Below are 27,589 nucleotides of genomic sequence, written 5' to 3' on the forward strand. Positions count from 1 at the left end.
TGTGTTCTTGGTCACTGGTGACCAAAGTGAACCCATTTCTGTCCCTTTTTCTATGAGTGCAACAGCATTTCCTGCATCATAAATTGAGGCATGCTTCATGCTCCTTTATTAATGGAAAAGTAATTTGACAAAAGTTTTGTGGTTTAGTTCCTGTGGTCAGTGTGCTGTCTATTTTTTTACTTCTAATATTTTCATCAAAATGTTCTGTTAGAAGAAATAAAGATAATATTTGGTCTTTGAAGGTTCACCATCTGTTAACTTTTATCTCTGCAGTCACAGTTTTACTTTGTCACAGACATAATGGTATGACTGTGAGCCTTGTCTAGGCAGCCTGCACCACCCACTGAACCAAAACCAGAAACAACTTTGCTTTTGGCGAACACAGTCAACTGCAAAACTGGGGTTAATTCAGACAACAAAACTAGAAGGGTTGAGACCAAAGTACAACAGCATACATCCTGTAACAATCAACGTTGTGCTTTGTGTTTAGAGAGAGAGCTATTTTGTGTTCCCTTCTTCAGCTTAAGTTCACTTTTAGCTATGCTATACATGTCTGCTCTGTTGGAGCTTAACAGCTGATTTTACACTTCATTATATGTGTTTCATAGTTCAGTTGCTTCATAAGCTTATTACACAAAAAGCAAAATGACTGAAGAAATCTCCCAATCATTTATTTATCCCCTACTGAGTAGTTTATCACTTGCTCATTTAAATTGAAAATGGATTCAATTTATGCAGCATTTTTCTAGCTATACTGACCACTGAAAGCAGTATAATTACACATTCACACTCACTAATTGACACACATAAACCAATAGGTAGCCAAATTGGGGCTAAGTGCATTGCAGTGGGGCACATCAGCTGGAATCAAACCCACAACCTTCTGATGCACGACAACTACTCTACCCATTGAGCCACTCTGCTACTCCTGGTTCTGAAGCTGTACCTTGCAGAGAGGACTCATGAAAAAGAACTTATTGTACAACAGTATAAGAAGAAAGGTATGTGAAGGTGCTCTGTTGTACTGAGTCCAGTTCTGGTTCTGCTGGAGATTTCTTCCTGTTAAAAGGGAGCTTTTCCTCTCCACTGTTGCTACATGATTGTTGTAAAGTCAACGACACAACACAGAACAAGATCAAAAGTTGCTGGTCACAACTGTACATTATTACTGTTATGATTACCAAAATTATTATTATTATTATTATTATTATTTATTTAATTTTTGTTTTGTTTTAAAACAGCACCTCCTCCAACACTCAGAGCCCTGGGCAGCCTGCTGCCTAACCAGTGAGAAGGACCTCAGACTATCCACACAGTCATCTGGTCATCTAGGTTTAAACAGGAAAATTTGAATTATTCTTTCAGTTTTCTCTGTGAGATCACTGTTACCTCTGACAGGAGATGTGAGACTCCATCCAGCAGGATGTTACAAAGTCTTACAAAGTGGGAATTCATTAGGTTAACCAAGAACTCCTGTTTTACAAACACTCCTTTGCAAACCAAGTATTGCTCACTGAAAACACAACAGTAATATAATAATGTAGCTATTATGAACCACACCCTTCAGCCTGCTTTGAGTATTGGTCATTTCCATGGTTCCATGTCAGTCAGCCAGTCTTCACAGCTCTGGTAACATACTGACATCTGCAGTACAGTCTGCTGTGCCCTCCTGCTGCTTAAATCTCTACCTTCTTTTGACAAACTGAAAGTGTTAAATCATTTTATTGTAGCTCACCCTTTTATACCTAAAGCACCAACATATGCTTTTAATGCTCGGTTTCGCTTTCACAGCTTTGTCTTGGTGTAATAACACCTCTGATTGTTTTGCTATATCTAAGGTCTGTTAGCTTTAGCATGGCTTCCAGCACTTTGCTTCTGCTGCATGTGACACTTGCTTAGTTATCTTTTGCCTTCTGTAGTGATAATTACTCATGCAATAAGCTGAGGCTTTCTGTAGCTTTGGAGGCAGGAATCTTGGAACTAGGATGGCTGTTGAAAACAAACTAGTTAATAGTCAAGTCTCATCAGATCCACCCATAACGTTTATCTTTAGCAGATCACAGATGCTTGGACCTTAGTGAGTGTGTCATAGAAAGCATTGTTTCATTCTGTCCAGTGTTTCTAACAGTTTCCACCTGCTCAGTGGTCTGTGAAGCACACATTGAGATTTAGCTCCATGGTCAGAAACATGAAACGGAGAACCTTAGTTTGTCTTCCTTTATCCAGAGCACACAACATTAAGTCATATCTGAAACCGTTATAATAGCTAAGTGTAAAAATGATTAAGATTTCTTCTTTTCCTGTTGATGGTGTTTTATTTATGATGAGCTTCCAATTACTTCAATGTATATTTACTCAAAAGTACAAAACAGTCATCCAGAAAATAGTTCAAGTAAGAGCAAAAGAAAATGTTAAAAGGATGCTCAAATACTGACTGACTGGTTGTTAACAACCGATCAAATTTGTGAATATGATATAACCACAGACCAAAATAATGTGCAAATTCTGGTGTTTTAAAAAATGAATAAAATAGCATTGCTACAAAATAACTATTTCATTCAGAAGAACCATGTTAGACAATATTCAGTGTAAATTCACTGTACCTGCATACAGAACAGCAGGCTCAGCAAAATAATGTTAAAACAAAGAAACTTGTGTGCAAACAAGACTTGAACATAAACTGTAGGTCTGTTTCTGTCTGGAGCATTTTTGATCAAAACCTGCTTGACCTTCATTTAGTGAAGCCGCTGGAGCTTCACTAAGCAGCCTGAAATTGTACCCAAGTAAGAGAAACATTACATCCAAATAACATGACTCAAGTAGAAGTGCAAAGTATGGCGCAGTAAAACTACTACTACCAGTCCTGTTTTATTTAAGTTACTACCCACCTCTACTGAAGGGATATTTGTGAGAAAGTGTTGTGTTCTCCCTCTTCTCCAGTGTTTCTCCTGTGGCTGTTAGTTTCTAATGAGATTAGTCTCCTTTGTTTCCATGGCAACACTCTAAATGGTCTTTGCTTTGGATCCCCCTCCCTAAGTATATCTTTGTTTCGTTCCTTCTCTTGCTCCTTTTGCTGTCTGTCTGCTTTGGTCCATAACATGCATCGTTCCTGCAGTCTGCCTGGTGCTGCACCAACACAATCACACTGAGCTACAAAGGAAAAGAAAGAAACGACACTGTGCAGCAAACGGACCTATGGTTAATATTATTATGAAACATCAGTCTGATGAGAAAACATTAACTTTAAGTTCAAGGAACAAGTAAAAAGGGTTTTACTGCCACCTATTGAGTGAAACAAATAGAAGATGTAGGCTTTGTTGGTCCAAAGCAATTTTTCAGCCTTTAGAGCTACAAGCTGAAGAGCAGTCAAAGAACAGAACCATGGAATGGTTAAACGCCTTGGTGTGCAGAACCTGTGTGATGGGATCATCTGTGGATAAGATGAAATAATAATCAAACTGAGAGGTGGGAGGGTGGCTCTGCTCATCCCAACAATCAATGCTCTAAGCACATCACTTTTTCTTCACTGAAAGCCTCTCATTTACACCAAGGGCTGATGGCTGTAAACTCTGGTGATCGCATTAACAATTTCTTAATTAGTTTACAATACTATGACATCACTCACTGCCACAGCTTGCCACAACAGATAACATTATTCATAAAAGCAAAGAGCAAAAATCATAACTTATGATTGCTGGCACAGTTGCTCACAAGTGGATGTGTGAACAGTGTGGTGAGTTCTGATGTATGTGTTGTTTTGTTCAAAACAAACAAATGATGGGTAGGAAAAGAAAGGGCTCCTGAGGACTGAGCAAAGACACAGCTCTAAATAAAGAGCCAAAATCTGAATATATTAATGAAAACCAAGAAATGGTTCATACGCACAACCCTTTAGACACTGGATTGGCAAGGTCTCCAATTTGACCTGGTTCTACAACTCCACCTTCTGTCCTACTACATTCTTTTACAGATCAGTGTAACTGCTCTTGTTTGGAGCAAACATCAGAAAATGTCCAGCAATGGGTGTCCAGACATCAGGTCAGAGGGATCAGATCAGATGTTGCATCTAATGACACCGCATAAAAACCCCCTCTGTAAACTCTGCTTCACAATCTCAGATCTATCAGAATTATCCTCACCTTTTCAATGTTAGGTGGAAACTTTAACCTCAGGTTACTGTTTCTGTTGATGGCAGCAAGGTGCAATCAGCTGTTTTATCCACTTCAGGGTGGAGCTATGTGAAATGGGTCTTGATGTCTGTTGTTTTTCAAAGTCTCCTGTAATTTAAATGTCCATTTTTTTGTTTTTTGTAAATCTCAAAAAGAATGATTAGATAGTTGTGGTGATTATTTCTTCTCTTTCATTGTCATTTATGATGCAGTGGTGTAAATGTGAGCAGCAACTGCACAAGTATACCACAGTCTTTGTAATATTAATATGTCGGTCATTTTGTTTGGGAACGTAATGGAGTCAGGGGAATATGAAACATCTGGTTGTAAATCTGACTGTTTTTTGTGTATGCAGGATCCTGGCCACTGTAGGGGCTGATTTTGATCTGAGAACATTGAGAGCAGTCAGAGTCCTGCGGCCCCTCAAACTAGTCTCTGGCATTCCAAGTAAGTTTTCAGATACTGAGGCTGATGATGACAACAACTGATAAATTTTGCAGATTGCCATTGTATGCAAATATATATACTGCTCAAAAAATAAAGGGAACATTTCACTTTAATTTTGTGTGTGGCTCCAAATCCAGGCCTCCATTGGTTAATACATTTGATTTCCATTGATGATTTTTGTGTGGTTTTGTTGTCAGCACATTCAACTTTGTACAGAACAAAGTTTTCAATGAGAATATTTCATTCATTCAGATCTAGGATGTGTTATTTGAGTGTTCCCTATATATATATATATATATATATATATATATATATATATATATATATATATAAATGTGACGAAATTTAACTGGGACCTGCCCAACGTGTGCCCGTTGGTTTGGACCCAGCGTTCTGACGCTTAACTAGTAACACGTCTGTGCAAGCCAGCAAGTTTGCACAGCTGAACTTGCCCCTGGTAAAAACCAGGAGCACATCCGTACTGACCTGCTCAACATGGTCCACCGCCAAAGGTTTGATGGAAGCACAAAAGCACTTCCCTGTATCCTACAAAAGGGGACACATTTCACAAAATGTGTCCTTCATTACCTTGAAAATAATTTTTACAGCTGAGTAAAAAATCGCTTACTTCTGTTAAAAAAAAGATCACATATTACCGCTGCAACCATGAACTAACTTATAACCTTAACCACTAAACTGAAAATTCTTGTTTATTTGCCAATTTCTAAGCTATAGTCCATCACCTATTGTAAGTGAAAGCCTCAGTCTGTAATAGGACCAGGAGAGATCCTTGCACAGAACAGTCATATTTTATTCATGCTTCATTCATGTAGTAGCCTCTTACACCTCCTGCTTTTCCTCTAACTTAATTTTTAAACAACTTATAGATATTATAAATGGCTAACTTCATCAGATAGCAAAACTATCTACAACTAAATCAGAATATTTCTAGTTTGTATCAGCCTGTTTCCTATTATGCATTCACCTTGAGAAAATGAAGTCCGACCAACTTAAAACTTTAGAGCATAAAATATTCTAAATATGTTTTTTTAAGCTTTGAATGTGCTTTGCTTTAAGGTGTTTGTCATATTTGTTCTTAGGCCTTCAAGTGGTGTTGAAGTCCATTATGAAAGCGATGGTACCTCTGCTCCAGATCGGAATGCTGCTTTTCTTCGCCATTCTCATGTTTGCTATCATTGGCCTGGACTTCTACATTGGCAAATTTCATCGAACATGCTTCAAGAATGGAACAAGTAAGCAAGATCAACACAAATAGGGTTTCATCTAAATTCATGACCCTCTTGAACACTTATCAGTTTGAAAGGAGAATTTTTTTAAGTGTTAACTAAAGTGATGAATCTGTAGCTTTTCCAGCTATAATACTTGTTTGTTTAAAGGCACTCCTATGCTTCTTATGCATATCAGTGAGTCACATTTGATGGATTGTGGGACCTGCAGACAGACAATATCCCAAAAGATCTGTCTTTTTTGAATTTGTCAGCTTTTTAGTCATCATAAGTTGATCTGCCTCAAAGCTGCAAGCTACAAATAATTTCTTTATTACAGACCCAATGTGAAAATCTGGACTTTCTTTTCTTTGGTGTGTTTAACTCTGTATATATGTGTGTGTGTGTGTTTATGGTTATAGACGAGCAGGTGGCAGATTTCCCTTGTGGACCTGAACCTCCAGCAAGGACCTGTGGCAAAGGGAATATCTGTGAAGAGTACTGGCTTGGACCTAACTTTGGGATCACAAACTTTGACAACATCCTGTTTGCCATTCTCACTGTTTTCCAGTGTATCACCATGGAAGGATGGGTGGACATCCTGTACAATGTGAGCTTTACTACAGAAAACATCTGTATTGAGATAAATAGTTCCAGATGTGTGGTTTGATGTCTTTGGATCGGATCAGATCAGGTCTTCTTATTTAGCGCTCAGGCTATACCGTCTTTAACACTGTTATCTGCATGGTGTCTTTGGCAAATCAGGTTGAATGACATACCACATTTCCAAATTCATGAGATGTAAATATTTACACTGAAACTGAAATAATTATCAAAGATTTATCTTAAGAATACAGATTTGCAGATAATGAATCCCAGTCTAAGAGCAACTGAGAGCAATACCATGCATGTCCTGAAATCTCTCTCAAAAAAGAGAAAAAAAGCTTCAGTGTTGCATGTTCTACATTAGTAATTGATTGTTTCCTGCTTAACTCGCTTATAAATGATGCTCAGGTGCTGCAGTATCCATTTTCCTAGCAGGTTTCTACTGGAAAGCCTGTATATCTATGACAGTTACATACTTTATATAAAAGCACAAATACTTATTTTCCTTCTGTCTGACAGCAAATCAAACAAAGTTTTTCATATTTTATGTAATTTATGATTCAATCAAGCACATGTATTTTAATCCCTTCAGACTACAGGGCATGACTAAGGGTTTTGTTTCTGTGCACTTACAAACCAGCAACTTCAGAAAGTTTATTGCTTTATTGGCGGGTACTTTTACACATTTCTCACCAAATCACTGAACCCGTCTTGCTGCTGAACAGCATGATGACTGGACACACCCATGGAGTTAGTTCTTACCCATCACTGTATCTTCTGCATCCTCTCCACCAGCAGTGTCTGGGCCCTGGGGGGAAGCGTCTCTAATCTTCATAGACAGTGGCTCATTCTCTCTGTTTTCATCGCCACGTCTTCCTCCTGGGTCCGAGCGCCAAAGACTTTGATTTGTCAATTAAACTTTCTAATACCCACTCTCTTTGTTTGTGAGACTTTCCAGGTTGAATATGCCCTAACCGTAGCCCTAGCAACAGACACATAGACACATAGACTACCATGGTTTTAGGATAGTTAATATATATGTAAATACAGATAGAAAATAGTTTTAAGTGTAATGATAGGGACGAGTCATTAAACCTCTGTGTCTGTGTGTTTGTGTTCAGGCCAATGATGCCTCTGGGAACATGTGGAACTGGCTCTACTTCATCCCTCTCATCATCATCGGGTCGTTCTTCATGCTCAACCTGGTGCTGGGCGTGCTGTCAGGGTGAGTACGGACTGCAAACAGACCTGAACAGAGGGCTCTCTTCTTCTGTACAATACAAGCAGGTTTTTAAAAAAAAAAATTCTCAACCAAACATGCTTGGTTGAGAGCATGTTTGGTATAAAACTACCCTTTTATAGAGGTAATTGAAAACACATTAGTTACATATTCTCTGCTTTTTCTCATAACTGTCTGCAAGGATAAAATCTGCAGATGAGCAGTGCAGACCTTGCACTGCACTGTTCATTTGTCATTTGCCAAACTACTTGACCTCTACACCAATCAAAATCCATTTTATTTTAATCCCCTTTTATAAGAAATCCCATGTAGCAAGTCAATCTTCGCACTATTCAGCTCATTAGCTAATATTAGGATTTTGGACTGGCAGACTGTTGTTTTAAGTTGTGTGCATAGCAACATAAACATGACAGAATATAAAATAGGAATTGATGTTCCACAAAATCTTCTTCTTTACCTCATGACAGGTAACATGTCTAAATCACAGCATAGACAGCAAAGAAAGAGTGTGATGGCAGCTGAAACATTTGCACTTAGAAATGTTCTGTAGATTTTTGACATCCAGCATTTAGAACGTTCTCCTCCAGGGTTTACACTTTTCTTGCTCTTACTAATTTAGGTGAATTCCACATATGTGGCAGAACCAATAAAATATTAGGACTTTATTGAAATGTTAATTTAATGATTAATTCATGAGAGCTGTGGCTGACTGCATGTGGTGTTCAGATCTGTTCAGTGTCATTCTGCTCCTTTATCAAATCAGCAAAGGTAGATAACCGTGTGTCAGAACCGTTAGCACTGAATCATGGACATGAGACATCTATGTTTTTGTTGTCCTATGTAACATTACTTTGCTGTTCATACTGTTCATAATAAAGGATTACTTTATTATCAACATAAAAAGTAACATTAAAGTAATGTTTAATAATGTTCATAAAACACAATCTTTTACTAACGTAAAACAATATGAAGATAATGTTTTATGAACAGAATCTTCAGTATTCAGTATTCAGGTTTGTGTTCTTTAGCAGGAAGCTTCTTTTATGTATTACAGCTATTATTTTTTTGTCCTCTGAGAACTGTTTATAATACTTGAAGAATTTATCACTTATTTATTTTCAGTTTGAATTTAATTTTGCCAAAGAAAAGGTCCTTAAGACTTGAAGTTAAAGCCATTGGTTTAATCAACATGGCATTAAACTCACATTAAAATCAAATACAATTCATACTGATTAAGTGTATTGTAAGATCTAAAAATGTAGTTGCAGTCAAATGTAAAATCTGTTGTCCAACATCATCTGCATTGTTTCCTTTTTTCTGGGTTATGGAGGAAACAATTTAAAACAGGTAAAGTTTACTCCATTACTCAAACTTTAAATGTATAACCTTTATATACATTATAAGGGTTATACATTTATAATGTGTAACCTAATCTGGAACAAATTAATAAATTGGATCAAGTGTTTGAAAATAATTGCATCTTTGCTGTCTAAGCATTTTTTGTTTTTATTTTGTGGGTGTTTTTTTTTTATTTTGTTGAGATTTGCTTTAAAAGCAGAGAAGAGCTGTTCACTAGGTTACATTTGAAAATGTTCATGTTCATCTTTTAATAGAAATGTGAAGAGCAAATTTATGTTAATTCAGTTGCTCCCAACAGAGATAAAATATAAATGTTTTGCTGTTCAGCTTTATGCACTTCTTTGTTTACAATGAGTGAGACTATGAGGGAGGCTAGAAGATCTGATTTGTCCAACTTCCTCCGTCCACGGGTGTCTGAAAAACAAAAGTTTAGTTATCTGCAAATTCAAAATAACGTTTTAAAATGTTTATGCATTTAACTGGTTGAATTATTCTTAATCATTTGATATACACATACATTTTTTATTGTAATTCATCAACAGATACTGTATGGAAGCCTTAGAGGGTAGTTAGCCTTCACCTGCCTCCTCTTCTCTGTTGTTGCTCAGATCTCCGGTTCTCTCTGTGGAAGTTGTCAGAAGGATTTACACTGAACTGGTGAAGTGAAGGTCAATGATGCTGTCCGACTGGGCCCTGCAGGGGCCTTGTCTCTGTTGAAAGGCCATGATCTGATCTTTATAGGGCGAGGAGTGTGGGGGCACAGACATGCAGGTTTCAGAGGCCTTAGACCCCCAGGGCCCTCAGGGACATTCACAAAGCTATAATCCCATTGGTGTAGGCAGGCCAAGGACTGATGTGTCAGTTAAATCCAAATAATCATGTACGTAGGAATGTATTTCCACTCATCTTCACTTCTGTGCAGATTAGAACTATGTTTAGTTTATGAAACTGTTGGCTGGGACTGAAACAAACACAACATTTCAGGCATACTTGGTAAAAAATTAATCTTATGGCTCAATCAATTCCTTATTTTTTCTTTTTGTTGTTTCGTATCATTTTCTACAGTTCTGGCCCTTAAGACAGTAGAATCCGGCTCTCAAATACATGATCTGCCTGATAAAGTTGAACTGGAACATTTTCACCACTCCTTATGAAATGATTGTAACAATATGATTTATTCTTGATAGTTGACTTTTTGATATGATATACATTTTATCAGTCTAGTTCTATCACAGTGAAAATAAACCACAGTGAAAAATATTGAGTTCATGGGCAGTAGTGGATGTGATTGCTTCCTGCTTCCAGTAACAGGAACTCTCTGCTTGAGTTCTGTAAAACTCAGTATTTGTAGGGTTTTATTAAGAATTGAGCAGGAGTATTACAGTGTCTGCTTGTGTGAATGTAGCACAAGAAACCATTGCGAGTGATATGAATATTTTTACATATATAGGGAGTACATATGAAAGCAGCAGTCATATGTGCAGAACAATCCAAGGTTCAGCAAACCATGTCGAATGTTACCTGTTTTCTTTCTGTGGGGAAGCAGGTAAGCAGACCAGGCTGTTCATGTGATGTAAAAGAAATCATGACTCATCAGACCAGATCTTCTGTGTCCTGGTCTGATCCTCTACCATGGTAACATTCCTTTCCCGTTTCTGTCCTCACATGCACCCATGTGTCATCACCACAGACATTTCAGTCAGTATAGCTCCAGAGAAAGAAAACGTTGTGGGCTGTGTGTAAGTGGAAGCGTTGAAGTGTCCTATTTGTTGTAAAGGCAGTGTGATGTGCTCACTCTGAGGAGTATCTGTCAGGAAGTGGAAGAGTGTGGTACTGGAAACTATCTTCCTAGAAACACACACACACTCCTGCAGCCACACATGAAGATGGTGCCCACAAAATTAGATTGAGAACGGCCCACACATGCAGACACACACACACACACACACACACACACACACACACACACACACACACACACACACACACACACACACACACACACACACACACACACACACACACACGCTCACACAAAGTGAGGCAGAAATCCACTGCAATGCAGGATAGAGGTTTCCCCTGGACGCACCAATCAGAGAGTGGGAATGGACTGGAGAGGACTGGCTTCCTCTCTCTCTTTCCTTCTACATGCTCCGTCTCTCAGTCTGTCTTCTCCATCTTGAACTTTTTTCCATTTCCTCCGTTCTCTGTAATCTCCTTCATATTTCAGTTCCCTCCCTCCTCATTGAACATGACAATACACAACTTCTATTGTAAACTCAGCTCAGGTCACTTTATTTATATAGTTTCAAGACAAAGATGATTGGTTATGTAGAATCCAAATGGGTCAAAATTTAGTTCAATTAGTTCAGTTCATTGTAGTGAAATTCAGTCATTGTAGTGTGATGTCTTATTCCAACCATATTGACATATAATGCAATCAATTTCAATTAGCTATAAACCCCCCAAAAAGTTACCTATTCAAGAAAACCAACCCTTGTTCCTCAGTAAGCATGTGGACACAGTGGGAAGGAAATACTCACAGAATTACTGACAGAAAGAAACCTCCAGCAAAACCAGGCTCAGTCACTAATGGCTGAGCCTGGTTCTCAGGTTAGGTGAGCAAAACTGGAAAAACTTTCCTCCACTGTAGGAAGTTAAGAACTCCAGGATCCATAGTTAGTTTGTTGGTTTTATTTTTCTTCCAAATTTAATAACCATTCTTGTCTGTTTGTGTGTTTTCTTGTTTTCTGGGATTTCTAAAGAGAGTTTGCAAAGGAAAGGGAGCGTGTGGAGAAGAGGCAAGAATTCCTGAAGCTTCGTCGACAGCAGCAGATTGAAAGAGAGCTGACTGGTTATTTGGAGTGGATCTGTAAAGCAGGTTGGTTACTCACACATACACACATACATCAGCCACAGACACACAATAAAGTTAGTATACAGGAAAGTATTTTATTGGAAACTGTATGAAGTGTAAATGTGTTACAGAAGAGGTGATGCTGGCTGAAGAAGACAAGAACGCTGAGGAGAAGTCTCTGGATGGAGCGTGGTACAAAAGGAAACATAACCCCAACTCTGGTGAGGGCTGCCGTCAGCACAGGCTGACTGCCTCACATCAAATCACAGTTCAACAAAGCCAACCAAAGCATTCATTTAAAAATGGAGGAGCTTGTGATCCTCCACCTTTAGTCATAAAATAATTATATTGTAATGTTTATTCAATAAATGCACCAATACAGTGAGCTGATCTACCTGTTATTAAAGAGTATTTTTAAATTGGATGTTATGAGGAGACAAAAGGACCTGCAGAAAGCCTTCCTACGTGAGACGCATCAAATGTCATAGCAGGAAATTATTACTTGGTTCCATTTTTTTGCAGTGCTGAAAAGAACGAAGAAGAGTAAGAATGACCTCATCAATGCAGAAGAAGGGGAGGACCATTTCACTGACATTTCATCAGTTGGTGAGCAGAATATATACAGCATACCTTCTGAATGCCATACAGAATAAAAGACAGAAATAAAACTTTACTGTCACATTGAATGCTCCTAGAATATTGCTGGAGTTTTACATGAGTGCCATTAAAGGTGAAAATATATATTTGAAGGATTTCTTTTCTTTTCTGAGACATATTTTGTAGCTTCCAGTACTTTCTTTAGATTATGTGGCACTAGTGGTTTGTTTAACCATTGCTTTACATTAAAGAGAACACAGAAAGAAGGATTAGATATGCAGTAAGGAATCCAGGGTGGAACCTCAAACTTGTACATCTTTGTTGCGGACTGACGTCATTAGTACAAGGATTTACCAAAAACTAATCTAAAATATTGGACCAATATTTAGACAATATTGGTCCAAATAGTGAGTACTCCACAGTTTCTCTAAAGTAACGAGTATTCCACAATTTCTAATATTACTAATAAACCAGAATAATCTGAAAAGTATAGAATTGGTCTAAATAGTGAGTCTCTGGATTCTAAGTTTGTTCTAATTGCTTTTCTGAGTTAAGTAGTAAGTAAGTACTCCACAATTTCTAACAAGTAATGAAAAGAGGAAAGCGCACATTAGGGAAGTATGCACATAGCAACATTCAGACAAAACAAAGACATGAGTGAAAGGCGATGACATCACAGGACCATGAACCTCGTTGCCAGGTCTCCCAGCAGAAGTCCGACATGATGGTGTTATCGAGATGCACTAGAAATTTCCTCTTAGTCTAGATGGTATCAACTTCAAGCACACTAGTGTGTCATTCAGAAAAGTAACTATCACAGTTCTGTACAGTTCTGTACAGACTCAGCTAGGTTGGTGTGTGAGACCTGTGAACTTTATTGGCATCTCTGTGTGTTTCATTCCTACTGCCCCCCCAGGGTCGCCATTTGCACGAGCGAGTGTGAAGAGCAAGAACGAGAGCTCGTCTTACCTGAGGAGGAAGGAGAAGAGAATTCGCTTCACCATCCGCCACCTGGTCAAATCCCAGACGTTTTACTGGACTGTATTATGTCTTGTTGGCCTCAACACACTGTGTGTAGCTATAGTGCACTATGACCAGCCAGAGTGGCTTACATATGCATTATGTGAGTAGCAGTTAACATGTTAATGAGTCAGTTAAGTCTTTTTGAATGACTGGTAATAGATTCTATTGACTCTACTAACCACACATTATGTGAAGTTGTTTTTAAAAGGATAATTTTCTCATCACCAGAATCTCTTTAAAACAAACTACAAATCAAACTCCTCTGGTTAAAACTTGTTAGAAGATCTTCAGATCTGTTGTATTTCTATAATGGTTTAAATATTGTAATAAACTTTTTCAGTGCCATGTACCACAGAATGTAAACGTTACTTGTACTCAATAGTGATAAACCAATTAGCTGGCAAGTAGTCAAAGTTTCCCTTAATTGGCTCTAAATGGTTATTTGTAGGTTTGTATGCATCAGCTAACAACATGATGCATTTGAATTGGCTTTCACTAAAAATGTTAAAAAGAAACGCTTTGCTCCATAAAGAAGTGGATAATTTTGTCAGTCTCTCAACAAGTAATTATCCTGATCAAGTGCACATTTTTCTTCTAAGGTCAAAAGTGTTTTGAATTAGTTTGCTGAATTAAAAAATGTCACATAGATCAACTTGTATGAGTTTGTCTCTTGAAAGGAAATCAGACTCAGCAGGTCAGACTGAAATCAGTCAGTAAATTCTTGATTGTTACATTTCTTTTATTTATTCTTGCATCGCAAATTCCAGAATGTTTTTGTTCATCTCCATAATTCGGTCAGACATGGTGGAACGTTTTTCATTAAGGTTCATTTTGAAACATAATGTAGCACATCATGTCTAATAAAGTCTCAATGATCATTCAGGGATACCAACAAGTTTGTTTTTTGTTTTTTTTTACATAAGTGGATGAGACAGAACTATATATGTATTTGTATGAGAACCACATCTATCCTAAAGCAAACCCTGTGTAATATTGTTCAGAGAACATAAGCATATCACATCAGCTCCAAGCAAATTTACACTTGGATCAAGTATTTAAATCCCACGAAGACCAGATTTAATACTAGTGTTTTTGCTCATTTCCATGGAAAGACCTGGCCGAGTTTGTGTTTCTGGGCTTGTTCCTGGCTGAGATGACCATGAAAATGTACGGCCTTGGACCCCAGAGCTACTTCCACTCTTCTTTTAACTGTTTTGATTTTGGGGTGAGGCATCCTGCACTGCTGGGAACTTTGTCACTGCATGTGAATATGATTTGTAACCTCAGTGATTTTTACCCAATATATGTGTCAATATATGCCTGTGCCATTTATTTGCTTGTGTGTGCAGGTCATTATTGGGAGTATTTTTGAGGTGGTCTGGGCTGCCATCAAACCTGGGGCTTCATTTGGTATCAGTGTCCTGAGGGCGCTGCGACTACTCCGGATCTTCAAAGTTACCAAGTCAGTCACTGGGACTGTGTGGCTGTTTCAGACTGATTAGATCTTATAAATGCTGTGGTTCATGTGGTTGTGTGTGTAGGTACTGGAACTCTTTGAGGAACCTGGTGGTATCCCTACTCAACTCTATGAAGTCCATCATCAGTCTGTTGTTCCTGCTCTTCCTCTTCATCGTGGTCTTTGCTCTGCTGGGAATGCAGTTGTTTGGTGGACAGTGAGTCTGTTTTGGACATGTTTCTATGTAGTTTGTTGTAATTGTTTAGTTTAAAGATGAATTCCTGTTGAATGTGAATTTTCGATAAACCACAACATATTGTGACTCACATGGCACTGGGCTAATGTTTTTAGTATCTCATTTAAAAGAATCCTATTTTCTCCTGACTTTTGACATTTAATGTGTCTTAAAGAACCAATTGTTAAAACATGTTTAGCTGTATCTTAACAACCAGATTCCAAAAATAACAACATGTACACTCAGTGCTCAATTATAACACAATTTCTAGTTTTGAGGTTTAATTTTATTGTTGAACAACTACAGCTCTCTTGGTCAATACAAAATGTTAACCTTTCAAACTTGAATATTTAAGAAAAAATAAAAGTGAGATTGTGGCTTTCTTGGAACAATATCTATGTGTGCATGATTAGTGTGCAACTATTAGTGTGCAGAATTATTATGCAACTGAATTAAAACTGAAAATGTTGCCATCTCACTTGTTTATTGTCAAAGACACTTTGGTTTCTAAAGAACTGGGTTTCAGACCTCAGCTGACACCAGCAGAGAGTTTTCTGGAACAGTAATGAAACTGAACCCAGAGAGAAATCATCTTTCATCTGAAGAAGAGCTGGGGGGGATTCAGGATCTTTTCTCCTCTCTCCAGGTTTAACTTTGAGGATGAAACTCCGACAACCAACTTTGACACATTCCCAGCTGCTATTCTCACTGTGTTTCAGGTAAATACCAAGTCCTCTATTTTTTGTTTGTTTATTTACATTTTAAATCTTCTCATGTGAGATGGACTCTATAAGCAGGTTTTGTCTGTCTTCTAGATTCTAACTGGGGAGGACTGGAATGCTGTCATGTACCATGGGATAGAATCTCAGGGTGGTGTGCGTAGAGGAATGTTCTCCTCCATTTATTTCATCATTCTCACTCTTTTTGGAAACTGTATCCTACTTTGATGAGCCAATTCTACCCATTTAAGTCCTAGTTTCATGCAGTTGGATTTTACAGAATATGTAGTTGGTAGTACTGACTGTTAGTACTGATTTTTTTCCTGTTCTTTGACATTCTTTTCCCTGAGCCATATTAACCAGACACACTGCTCAATGTGTTCTTGGCCATCGCTGTTGATAACCTTGCAAATGCCCAGGAGCTTACAAAGGTATTCAGGTTCATCATTAGATGTTGAGGGATGATCCCAGATTGCATCTATGGACTTCTGTAACTTTTGCTATATAAACCTGATGCACAAAGTGAGCATTGCACTTTTCCAATCTGGCTAACAAATTCAGATTGCATATGTGGCAGAGTGTAAACATTGTGGGGAAGTGGAGGGGGCTGATGCACCCACAGGTGGAAGGCCTGTTTTGTGCCAAGAATACAGCCAAAACTTAAATATGAATGCCATACAGTATTATTCAATAAATTAGGATATACATCCTGATTATGCTTTTCAGATTTCAGTACCTTATGAAAATAAAAACTTTTTAGCAGCTATTGAACATACTAAGAAATGTAAAAAAGTCATCTAATTTATTTACAAGTGCTAAAAAACTTGAGCACTTGATTCAAGAGAGGACAGTTGGAGTGTAGAACGACCATCGATGTATTGGGTTAGACGTCGCCTATCAGCTGCTACAGCTAGTGACGTGAACCTGGTAGATGCCATTATTATGCATTGAGTGATGTCCACAAAACTATACTGTTCTAATGCAAGATGAACAGGAATCTGTCACAAAAAATGGTTGTAGTCCCCATATTTCTTATCCAATTTCTATAAAATGTTACTTATTGTTTTAGAATGATACATAGCAAACCACCGGGATGCAGAACTGTATTCTGCCCGGCCTGGAGCTGTGCTGCTGCAGCCATACTGAGTTCCACATGATGGTGATGAGGCGATGCACCTCAGAATAACTTCACCTAGTAGCCTATCTGTAACACCTAAAATAAAACACTTATTTACATCAGACTTTCTTTGAGCTGAAATAAAACATTGCCTATCATGTTATAGTTTTTCCCTGGCTTATTTTTTGATATTATATTTAAAATTCCTTATTGCACTTTCTGAAACATTTGATAGGATGTTTGCTGTTGTTTTTGTCAGTTTCTTTATTATTTATGAAACAACTATTTTCCATTAATTGACTGTTACACTCCTAATCGCGCTGAATCAACAGATTAAAGTTGTGTTGTTTTTGCTCTTTTGGTGATTCTTGTGAAGTTATTGGTGTATTTAAGTGCGCTGTCCTGGTGCAGAGGTATCAAGCAAATTTGCAATTCAGTACACTTATGTTTGTGTTTAAAATCAATTCAGTACAGATTTTCTTTATCTGAAAGAAATATATATATCTGAGGTTTGATTGACACCAAACCTCAGATATATGTATCAGTGTTGAAAGTGGAAAAAGTGGATCAGTCCACTCCATATGAATACTTTACATGTGTAGGTCAACATTTTCACAGATAGACTAGAAATCTCTTCTATTTTGTTCTATTTACTTACATTTGATCTACTATTCAGGATGAAGAGGAGCAGGAGGAGGCAATCAGCAAAAAGCTGGCTCTTCAGAAGGCTAAAGAGGTACAGGAAGTCAGCCCTATGTTGGCTGCTAACATTTCAATCACAACGTAAGTGAGCCTTTTCTTATTTTTTTTTTAATGCTTTAAGTTTCTTCTTTTATTTCTAAATTCAGTGGAAAGGACAGGAAGTCTTGTCTAAAGTAAGCCTGTCTTTAGCAGAGTCCCTCAGGTCAACAAGACTTCCTGTCCTTTCCACTGAATTTTAGCAGAGTCCCTCAGGTCAACAAGACTTCCTGTCCTTTCCACTGAATTTAGAAATAAAAGCCTTGAAATCTTTCAAGGTCTTACGGTAATATTTACCCAAAAACTCTGAACAGCATTTAGAGAGGAATATTTTGTGTTTGAAGAATATATATGTTTTAGACACCATTGCTAAATACCTATCTTTCTGGGTTGAAGCAACAATCTCCTGGCCTATCAACTATTGTGACTGTGAAGTAACTCCAACCTACTGCTGAATATTCCAGTGCCAGATCATTGAAATACAAAATTCAACTTTTGTATTTATCATATTAACTTTGAACGTTGATGTTCTTTTGATAAAAATAACATTTGGCTTTGATCCAACATCTCTAGTCATTGGTTTGTGAAGTTTCTACTTAACATGATGGTTATAGATGAGTGGACCTGTACCGGATCCAGAAAACACTGAAAGGAAGCTCCCTGGTCAGATGTCCAGACAACCTCTGCTGACAGCTTATTGTTTTCAAAGTTACAAATGAAGGCAACTGGACCTCTCTTGTTATCTTGAAGACATTTCAATGTTCTTCCAAAAAGCTTCTTCAGTTCTTAAACTTAGGTTGGAAGTCTCAGGCTTATCTTACACATTTTAATCAGAAAGAGTCACACTGAGAGTAATGGAGGTCACTAACCAGACAAGTGTGTCAACTTGTGCAGTGTGTTAATCACATCTCAAGGTGCGAGTTTCTGTGAAGCTGCCTGAGACCAGGCGAAAAGATGGAACTTTACACCTTGAACATCTTTGTTGTTGTTTGGTTTTCACGTTTCACTTAGATGGTTTCTTTCACTGCTCTCTCAAACCATGTTCAAGGTGCACATTGTTGTCTTCAAAGGAGAGTCTTTAGTCTTTGAGATGTAGATAAACTGCTGAGTCTTGGCCTGATGAGTTGGTTCTGATGTGTTGAGCCATCCTCTTGTGCAGCTACTGTTTTGTTTCTACAGTGTAGAGGAGTGAACAGTCCTCGCTGCAACGGGCTGCATGTGTTTGGGATTTTTGTCCTTGTGTCCTTTTAATACTTGCTGCAACATCTTTTTTTTTTTTTTGGTTCAATAATAAAGAAATACAGTAGCCCAGCATTCAAATAACACATTTATGGGGTATAGTTTTTCTGCATTCTTGGATCTTGGGTTTCTAATTTGTGAAAGAAATTATAAATCACATAAGTTTGTCTAGTATGAGATTTAAAGGACATGTCCTGGTACACTAAGGATCCTTATATTTGTACTGGAGAACAAGATGTTGCCATTCAGATGAAGTGACTGACTAAGTAGTTGTTTGTGTCTTTTATCTATTTTTATTTTATTTTATTTTATTTTATTTCGAACATGATCGAAGTATAAAATCACACACAATTATTTGATACTCTGGTGTAAAGATGGTTGCTTCTATCTTGTCACAATCAAAAAGTAAAAAAGAAAAAAAAAAAAACAACAAAGGCCATCACCTTAACAATGGAAATGTATTTTAAGTTAACAGATATGTAAGATGAATTGGTCCAAACCCTGAGGTACTCCATAACTAACATAAAGAAGTAAAGCTTCTTACCATGAACTAGCTGTTCACTATTTCATACTATTTAAACCAGACTAACGTAATTCCCTTGAAGCCTACAACATATTCAAGCATCTGCAGAAGAACATTAATGAATGTTAAAGCAGGAGCAAGAAAAAAGCATATTTTCTGTTTTAATTTATTTTTTTTTTGCTATATGCTGCCCATCCTATTTTTAGTTTTCAGAAATGGAACCCCTCCCTGTCTTCTTTTGTGCTTTTATGTATAATCTCTGTTTTCCCTTTCAAGTCTCCCTCTCCCCCCTCTGTATTTCAGTATCGCTTCCTTTTTATGTGTTTGTGCTGTAGGAGTTATGTCTGCACCCCAGTCCATCACTACCTGAGGTAAAAACCCAGCTGTCTCCACACAAGTTGGCCAATGATGTTGGCCAAAACATACATATCCATGTTGTCACAGACCATGTGATTAAATCAGAACTACCTTTTATTCATAACACATTTCAGGCTTTTCTGTTCATCTTGTTTTCCATTTGAAACTTCTTGGATTTTGACCTTTTTCAGTTGCCATCATAGACTGTGCTGTGAACAGATTGACATCTGCTCTATTACTGGCATATTAACCTGGAATTGTATCTGTAACATCAGGGGAAACTGGAACTAACTACAAAAGGTGCATGCATACAACTTCCTCGGTTTATTGTAATCTGAAAATACATTTCAAATGGTTGTGTATCAAAGCATGGTAATGGAACCATGCTTGAACTTCAGCCATGACCATGAGCAGCTCTCTCCACAGCAGACTGGGATCTCTGGTACTAGTCTTCCACTGTGCTCAAAGCCCCATTGCACATGTTATCAATCATTCAGCATTAAAATACAATTTGTGTCATCATGGGATTACAAAATGTTGTACTTTTGAGTTTATATACCATAAAGACTCATAATGAAAATCTGTTTTTCACTGAAAATGCTAACTGTAAATCCTTTGTCTACAAAAAAACAAGAACAGAATTGAAATTATATTGTGCATTACTATGTAATATCAGTGTTTCAGTGGTCATGTTTTTTTTTTTTATTTTATTTTAATTTTTGATCTTTGGTTTCCTTTTTACTTAGCAATGAGCAGCAGAGGTCAGTCAAGACGATGTCTGTCTGGGAGCAGAAAGCCAGCCAGCTGAGGAGGCACAATCAGGCGAGCTGCGAGGTCTTATATGATCCCGAGGAGTGTGTCCGCCTCCCCTCTGGCCTTCAGATGCGGCCTGACATGAAGACCCACCTTGACCGGCCCCTAGTTGTTGGGCATTCCGATGGGCTGTTGGTGAGAGGCCATCAACATCACCGTCACAAGCCGGGCACGCCGGAGGAAGCAGAGACTGCTGCTGATCCACCGTCTGCTCCGCCTCATTCTCATCACCGTCACCACCGCCACAGAGACAGAGGGCGGGCTAAGGTGAAAGAAGAGCCTAATGACAGCGGTGGTGACAGTGGGAAAGATGGGAGGCAACACGTCCATCACAGCCACTCCAAAAACCATGACTACAGCTGTAGACAAGAGGGGAAGAGCGGGAGGTCCTGCAGCACAGATAGGAGCAGAAAGCATCACCATCACAGTTCAATGGATGAGAGTGCAGGTGGGGGGGGCACAAGAGAGAGAGAGCATCGGCATCATCATTCACATCGACAGTCCAGAGGGGGGAATGGGACAGTGAATGGTGGAGGTCGAGGCGAGCACAGGGTTCACCGTAAAGATGGTCGATCATCTAACAAAGACGGGGAAAGGGAGGGCAAGAGGAGGAGGCATCACACACACGGGTCGAGGAGTCAGTCCAGGGCTGAAGGAGAGGAGTCAATTGAGAGAGAGGAGCCAAATACTAACAGGTACAACTATTCATCAACAGGCAGACTTCAGTTCTGTCTGCTATTGATTTAGTTTACTGTCAGCAGCAGGAGATCAACACAAAATTCAAATTCAGACACATTTAACATCCCTGAACCCCAGAAAGAAGGGATCTGTACAGTTTGTTAAAAACCTTAACAGAGGTCATCAAAAGTATTAACACTGACAGTGTTAAAACTGTTAATGTGGCTCTCACAGCTTGATCTGAAACACAAACCCACCAACCACCTTGTCAGTACAGGATCAGATCCATGTTTGCCATCAGAACCACTGTAGCTCACCATGGCATCAAATTACATAAACCTCCTTCCCTCCTCGTTCTGGACAAACGAGGAGCTTTGAACATAAGAAAATCAACTTCACCAAATCATCACAGCAATTTAATGCCTAAATGCATTTTTTTTACCAACAACTTGTTTATGTCACTAATTGCTGTAGTGGTGAGCTAATAATGCTCTTTCTTTTAGGGATCAACTCTTACTGAGTCAGGTTTCAGGTGACCAGAGTTATGAAAACACTGGAATATAAACATGATTCTCTTGGAACAGGTTTGGTGACTCAGATGACATTTCCCAGCAGCCAGGCTCTCTGGAAACGTCTGGCCAGCCAGAGGACTCAGACAACCAGAAGAATGTCAGAAGAACAGGCCAGACCTCCATCCGCATTCCCCCTGTGACTATCACCACACCTGGAGAGATCACTATGATACAAAGTTAGTACTCTAATGGCTTCAGAATGCACATTTATTTCCTGAGTTCATTGGTTTATTTCTCCAAAGTATCCTCGTTATTCCATAGTGGTTGTTTGGAGATTTTATGTTGTCTTGTAAAATGTTGGCTCATGTTAAACTAACTGCCATGTGTTAATCATTATTCTCTGTCTTCACAGTGAATACTGACAATGAATCAATGCCTATGAATGAGAAGAACCTGAAGGATCAATATCACTCTGGACCAAGACCCATCTTACCTTACAGCTCAATGTTTATCTTTGGACAGACCAACCCGTGAGTCACCTCAGTCTGCTCCGTCCATCTCTCCATCCATCACTCCTTCCTTCTTCACTTCCTCTGTTCCTTCCCTCCTTCCTTCCTTCCTTCCTGCTCTCCCCCCTCCCTCCATTAGTAACTTTGTCAGAGAGAAACACGGCTAAACATAGAAGCCAGTGGTACAATCTAAGAAAGAAAGCAGCTAGTCTCAAATCCATCCAGCTGTCATGAATGATTTTAGCAATGACGGTCAGCAAATGATTTTACTCGTGTGCACATTAAAACCGCTGTCATTATCAATACAAATATATTAGTATTTTTTCCCCTTTATTTATTATCACTTATCTCTCACCAACACCCACAGAATTTATGCAGTAATATATTCAATCTGTTTGCTTAAAAAAGGTCAGTCTGGGAAGTAAAACCTTGTATCTCAATGAGTTAAAATGCTGAAAAGATTTTAAACAGAAAAAAAGTAAGACATTGTAAAAGTGGAAGAAGTTCATACAGTGACTCTCGAATGCAAACCATTTTAACAGATCAAAAAACACAACATATTCAAAAACACATTAAGCGCAATTACAAATTAAGAAAACACAACATTATCTACTCAAACTGTTCAAAATTCTCCCTCTTTTTTTTTTTACATTGTTTTATTGTCTTTGAAGAGATATGTCATTTCCTGTCAGAACCAAACCTGGTTGGATGACAGTCATTTAAACAGAATTTCAAGCAGTTGCTGCAGCTGTTTACTGTGTCTCTTTGTCTCGCTCCCTTTAGGGTGAGGCGGTTATGTCACTACATTGTGACCCTGCGGTATTTTGAGATGTCTATCCTGGTTGTTATCGCAATGAGCAGCATTGCTCTGGCAGCTGAAGATCCAGTCTGGACAAATGCCCCTCGCAACAATGTAAGACAGACCTAATCAGTTGCTCCCTTTAGTTGGTTTTGTTTTGTTGGTGGGAGGTTTACCTTGTGATTGAAAAGAGTGAGTTAAAAAATGAATAACTCTTTTTAGTAACTTCTGAGCTCACCTCTGTACTCCATGTCTGGTGCCTATAACAGGATACTGCCATTTAAAGGTTGAATAAATTCAATGATCTCTGCATATTCAAAGTGACAGTAATCATGCACCTAGCTGGGATTTCCAGCAGGAGCTGATGGAAGCTCCTCCTGTTGTGAGGACATGAAGGCAACATGGAGGGCTGGATTTACAGTACAAATTAGGACAAAGGGGTGGAGTAGAGTGACTTATATCTCGTTTCTTCTGAGACAGAAACATCATTGTCTCAGGTCACATCATCAGTAGAGAGAAGAGAAAGTAGCCGACTTCAGTAAAATCCTGAAAAGTGATTGACTTTCAGAAGGAAGCAGAAATTCATGATGCTCATTGATTCCACTGAATCTCTGCTGCAGGTAGTAACTGTGTCAACACAACAGTTTACTCAGTCAGTATCACCATTTAAGATCATCCAGTGTGTATGGCAGAAACAAATAATCAGGAAACAGCAAGGCTAATGTGAAAGATGAAAAGATCATGTAAAGCTGAAATCACTCCTGACCAAAGAGGAGGAACGGTGTCCTTTAAGGACAGTGGGGCTGAGATACTGTACACTAATTCCAGATCCATCTGTTCTACAATTTGTATTTTAATTCACACTGTGTTAACTATAATTGTGTCACATCTGTGTTAACACTTATGCAACATGGTCTGTTTTTTTAGGTGCTCAAATATCTGGACTATGCCTTTACTGGGGTTTTCACATTCGAAATGGTGATCAAAGTAAGACGCCACCACTGACTTCCTCATTTTCTACTCTGTTTTCAAAGACACAATAGTGCTTTGCAAGAGGATGCATAACTCTTTTGTTGTACATTATGGTATATTTGATATGGATTTTATGTATTAGACCAATGCAAAATATTACAGGACTGTAAAGTGGAAATAACATGATTCACAATTTTCAAAGTGTTTTCTCAATAAGCATGTTTATCCAACTTTCTTTATTCTGATACCGTTATGTCAGGATACCCCTAATCAGAATCAATGATCACAACATGAAATGCACATCTCGTGGTGGCAGCATGTTGGAGTGTGTCTCTTATGTTAGTTCTGGTTTGTTCTTTTTGTAGACCTTTATTCTTGGTTTGTTTATTGGTAGTTGATAGTTTCATTATTTGGACGGTTGGTGCCTTTGGTTTTGGATGCTGTGAAACTGTAAGGATTTTGGTTGTTACTTTTTTACTTTCAGACAGTTGTTATACATAACCATGACAAAAACTGGAAACAAGTGATTAGCATCTCAAAAGCTTAGATAACACCTCAACTTTTACACACAAAAAGAAATTTAATAGAGTTGCAAAAGCAAATGAGGTGGATTCGCAGTGCTTACCGACAACTGACTGGTTATCCAGGACATGCTATGGAATATTGTCTCTGCTGCCTGGATACTGAGCTGTTATAATATGGCAGTCTTCAGTCAGAGGCCCCGTTAGATTTGTTGCCAGACAGACTGCTACCAGAGATCCTTCTTGCTCACAGCATCACCACCCACTGCTACTCTAAAGGTACTTTGGCCATATGACTTACATCACTATTTAATTTCACTTTGGAATGATAAAGTATTTTTGAATCGAATTGAAATATAGAATAAGCACAGATTTCTAAAAAGTTGAAAAAAGTAATAAAGTAATTTGAAAACATCTGAATTTATTAGAACCAAACTGATTAAACACCATTTTTGTCAACAATTTAGATGGTGGATCTTGGACTGCTTCTCCATCCTGGATCTTACTTCAGAGACCTGTGGAACATTCTGGACTTCATAGTGGTCAGTGGGGCTCTGGTGGCATTTGCATTTTCGTAAGTTCAGCAGCTTCTACCTATTTGCTGTAAAATTAGAAAATGAACATGTACACTACAACATTAAACCACATTATACAGAATTTAAGAATCCAATATTGCCTTCAAGGTATATTGGCTTCTGTTTTTTGGGGTTTTTTTTTTAGAATGCCCTGGGTTTCTCAATCTCTTTGATAGCTTTGATAGCTGTAAGAGTTCTGTGGGGATTTTCAGTAAACACAAACACTAAGGGTCCTTTGTTATTGAATTGAAATGAATTGAAATACAGCAGAAGCACTATATTATAAGAACTCAGATATGACTGCATATCTGAGTTGTATGTGGTAAAATGTTGTCTAGAATATGTTGCACAAGCGCAGACAAAGTGCTAGTGATGAGTGATCTTCTAGTTTGTAGATTACTGTTGAGTATCTGGTATGATTACCATGAGCTGCTGGCACAAAAATGATTTAGGAGGGGCAAAGGAGAGCATCTTGAAAATCTAAGAACACGGCAGAGAAAACACCGTTAGGTGAGAACTATGACACTAACATCAGTGGAATCTGTCCTCACACAAGTCGAAGAGCAACTCACTGAGCTGAAGTGACTCTCCATAAGCAGTAGCATTATCACCTGGATATGTGCAGTGTTTAAAAAAGAACACTTTTTTAATGAGACACTGCTACTGCATTATTAAAATTATTAAACAGTTAGGTTTTATAGTCTAACTACTTTGCAGTACCCAACTATTCTTGTTCTTCTATGAAGAAGAACAAGAATAGTTTAGTATTTTTAGAATAGTATTTTGTTTGGTCATGATGCACAAAAGCATCTTCCTGCTGTAGGTTTCACAGATGAACCGTTTTGGTGGCACTGACCACTGAGAAGTCCCATCATTCATCCCTTTATATCTCTTACTGACATGAGGAGCTGGAGCTCTCTGAGAGTTTTTAAATCTAATTTGAAAATATTGTTTAAAACTGCTCGGGTATGTGAACATTAACTGCATGACTGTGTGTTGTGCCAGTCAATGGGCTTGAGTGTGTCTGTGTGTTGTGATCGAAAACTTTATTGTTGTATTGTGTATCCATTAGATTTTGCTATGATCTGGTACAGAGCATCAAATGTTTGAGTTATACATTGTCCCTTTTTAAATGAAGTTCATTCGTTTATGATGACCTACATATCCAAGCTGATCAATGCTACAACAAATATTTCCATCATAATGCATTTCAGTTGAATCTCATCCATGTAAATTAATAACGATGCAAATAATTGTACATATCTGTGATTTATCTCTGGTTGCTCACTTTGAAAGCCATTATTTGACATTTAACTGTAACTGAGATCTGAAAGAACAGCTTTTATTCTTTGGTGATGTACCTATTTGTACTTTTATCTGAATCAGCCAGGAAAGATGTTTAAGTAAATAATTTTAAATGGAATGGGAGTATGAATGATATCTCTACATCATGTAATACCTCATACCTTCTTGCTGAATAACAACAAATTAAGAAAAACTGCTTCTACAGAAATAGCTTTTAATGTTGATTCTGGACTCATTCTAGATGGGATTCTGCTTGCATTGCCAGGCTTCCATAAGGCTTATGTTTTTAAGTTGGATCCACTGCATTGTTGTGATCACTGGCATACAGGATTTTACCGCCTTATGATTTCAGGGATGTATTGCTCAAAATGAAACTGTTTGAGCTCAACTTTTATGTACTAAATATTCTATGAACTTCTGCTAAACCTACATATAGTTTCACAGTAAATAAAAAAGAAAAGATTTCTCTTTTATCTGACTTGACTGTGATTGGAACTGACAGATGTGTGTGTGTCAGTATGTGTAACAGTTTTGACATGCACCTTTTTCCTGTTTCTGTCACGGGATCTCTTTGAAGGAGCTTCATGGGGTAATGTCTCCTCTACTTCTCTCACTCTGCCTGTTTGTCATTATGTATGTGAGAAGGAAGCATACATGACCAACACTGCAAAAGCAAGAAGTTTCCTGATATGTTGCGTCTTACATAAACAAAAACAGTATTTTTCAAGGAAGATATCATCCTCTATAGATATTGAACATATTTTCAATAAGTTCTAAAAATGAGGGTTTTGCATATGTCTCAGTTAGCTAAAATTCTTGCGAAAAAGTATTCCCTATCTGAAAAAGGACAGAACGGATTTTATACATTTCTCAGTTTTGTTCTTGAAAACACTAATCTTCCTTCAGCCATTGCCCTGAAGGTTGTGTCAAGAAAGTGTTTATTGGTACACTTTCTAAATAATAATTATTTGGTGGTGCTAATAATTGTGGCAACTAA

The 27,589-nt window shown here is 38.1% G+C and overlaps 1 protein-coding gene across 17 annotated transcripts in view; it reads left to right on the plus strand.

Annotated features, from left to right (window-relative positions):
* Window positions 1-27,589, plus strand: part of cacna1ba (calcium channel, voltage-dependent, N type, alpha 1B subunit, a) — a 70,964-nt gene that overhangs the window by 12,520 nt on the left and 30,855 nt on the right. For 8 of the 17 annotated variants that reach the window (XR_001662807.1, XR_001662808.1, XM_016674140.1 and 5 more), the window contains exons 4-26: window positions 4,525-4,616; window positions 5,717-5,869; window positions 6,265-6,452; window positions 7,570-7,673; window positions 11,813-11,928; window positions 12,036-12,125; window positions 12,427-12,510; window positions 13,409-13,624; window positions 14,637-14,749; window positions 14,874-14,986; window positions 15,066-15,197; window positions 15,862-15,934; window positions 16,031-16,148; window positions 16,298-16,365; window positions 17,728-17,834; window positions 19,887-19,922; window positions 20,655-21,416; window positions 21,984-22,147; window positions 22,324-22,441; window positions 23,204-23,333; window positions 24,147-24,206; window positions 25,180-25,286; window positions 27,170-27,181. Coding sequence is in view for 15 of the 17 variants with exons in the window: in XM_016674140.1 (XP_016529626.1) it covers window positions 4,525-4,616; window positions 5,717-5,869; window positions 6,265-6,452; window positions 7,570-7,673; window positions 11,813-11,928; window positions 12,036-12,125; window positions 12,427-12,510; window positions 13,409-13,624; window positions 14,637-14,749; window positions 14,874-14,986; window positions 15,066-15,197; window positions 15,862-15,934; window positions 16,031-16,148; window positions 16,298-16,365; window positions 17,728-17,834; window positions 19,887-19,922; window positions 20,655-21,416; window positions 21,984-22,147; window positions 22,324-22,441; window positions 23,204-23,333; window positions 24,147-24,206; window positions 25,180-25,286; window positions 27,170-27,181 (3,156 nt within the window). In the remaining 2 variants the exon portion in view is untranslated. The remainder of the gene's footprint in view (window positions 1-4,524; window positions 4,617-5,716; window positions 5,870-6,264; window positions 6,453-7,569; window positions 7,674-11,812; window positions 11,929-12,035; window positions 12,126-12,426; window positions 12,511-13,408; window positions 13,625-14,636; window positions 14,750-14,873; window positions 14,987-15,065; window positions 15,198-15,861; window positions 15,935-16,030; window positions 16,149-16,297; window positions 16,366-17,727; window positions 17,835-19,886; window positions 19,923-20,654; window positions 21,417-21,983; window positions 22,148-22,323; window positions 22,442-23,203; window positions 23,334-24,146; window positions 24,207-25,179; window positions 25,287-27,169; window positions 27,182-27,589) is intronic. The other 9 variants (XM_016674141.1, XM_016674152.1, XM_016674153.1 and 6 more) reach the window with 6 other exon arrangements.

This window comes from Poecilia formosa, unplaced genomic scaffold (genome assembly GCF_000485575.1).
Source record: "Poecilia formosa unplaced genomic scaffold, Poecilia_formosa-5.1.2 Scaffold91, whole genome shotgun sequence".
NCBI classification, from domain to species: domain Eukaryota; kingdom Metazoa; phylum Chordata; class Actinopteri; order Cyprinodontiformes; family Poeciliidae; genus Poecilia; species Poecilia formosa.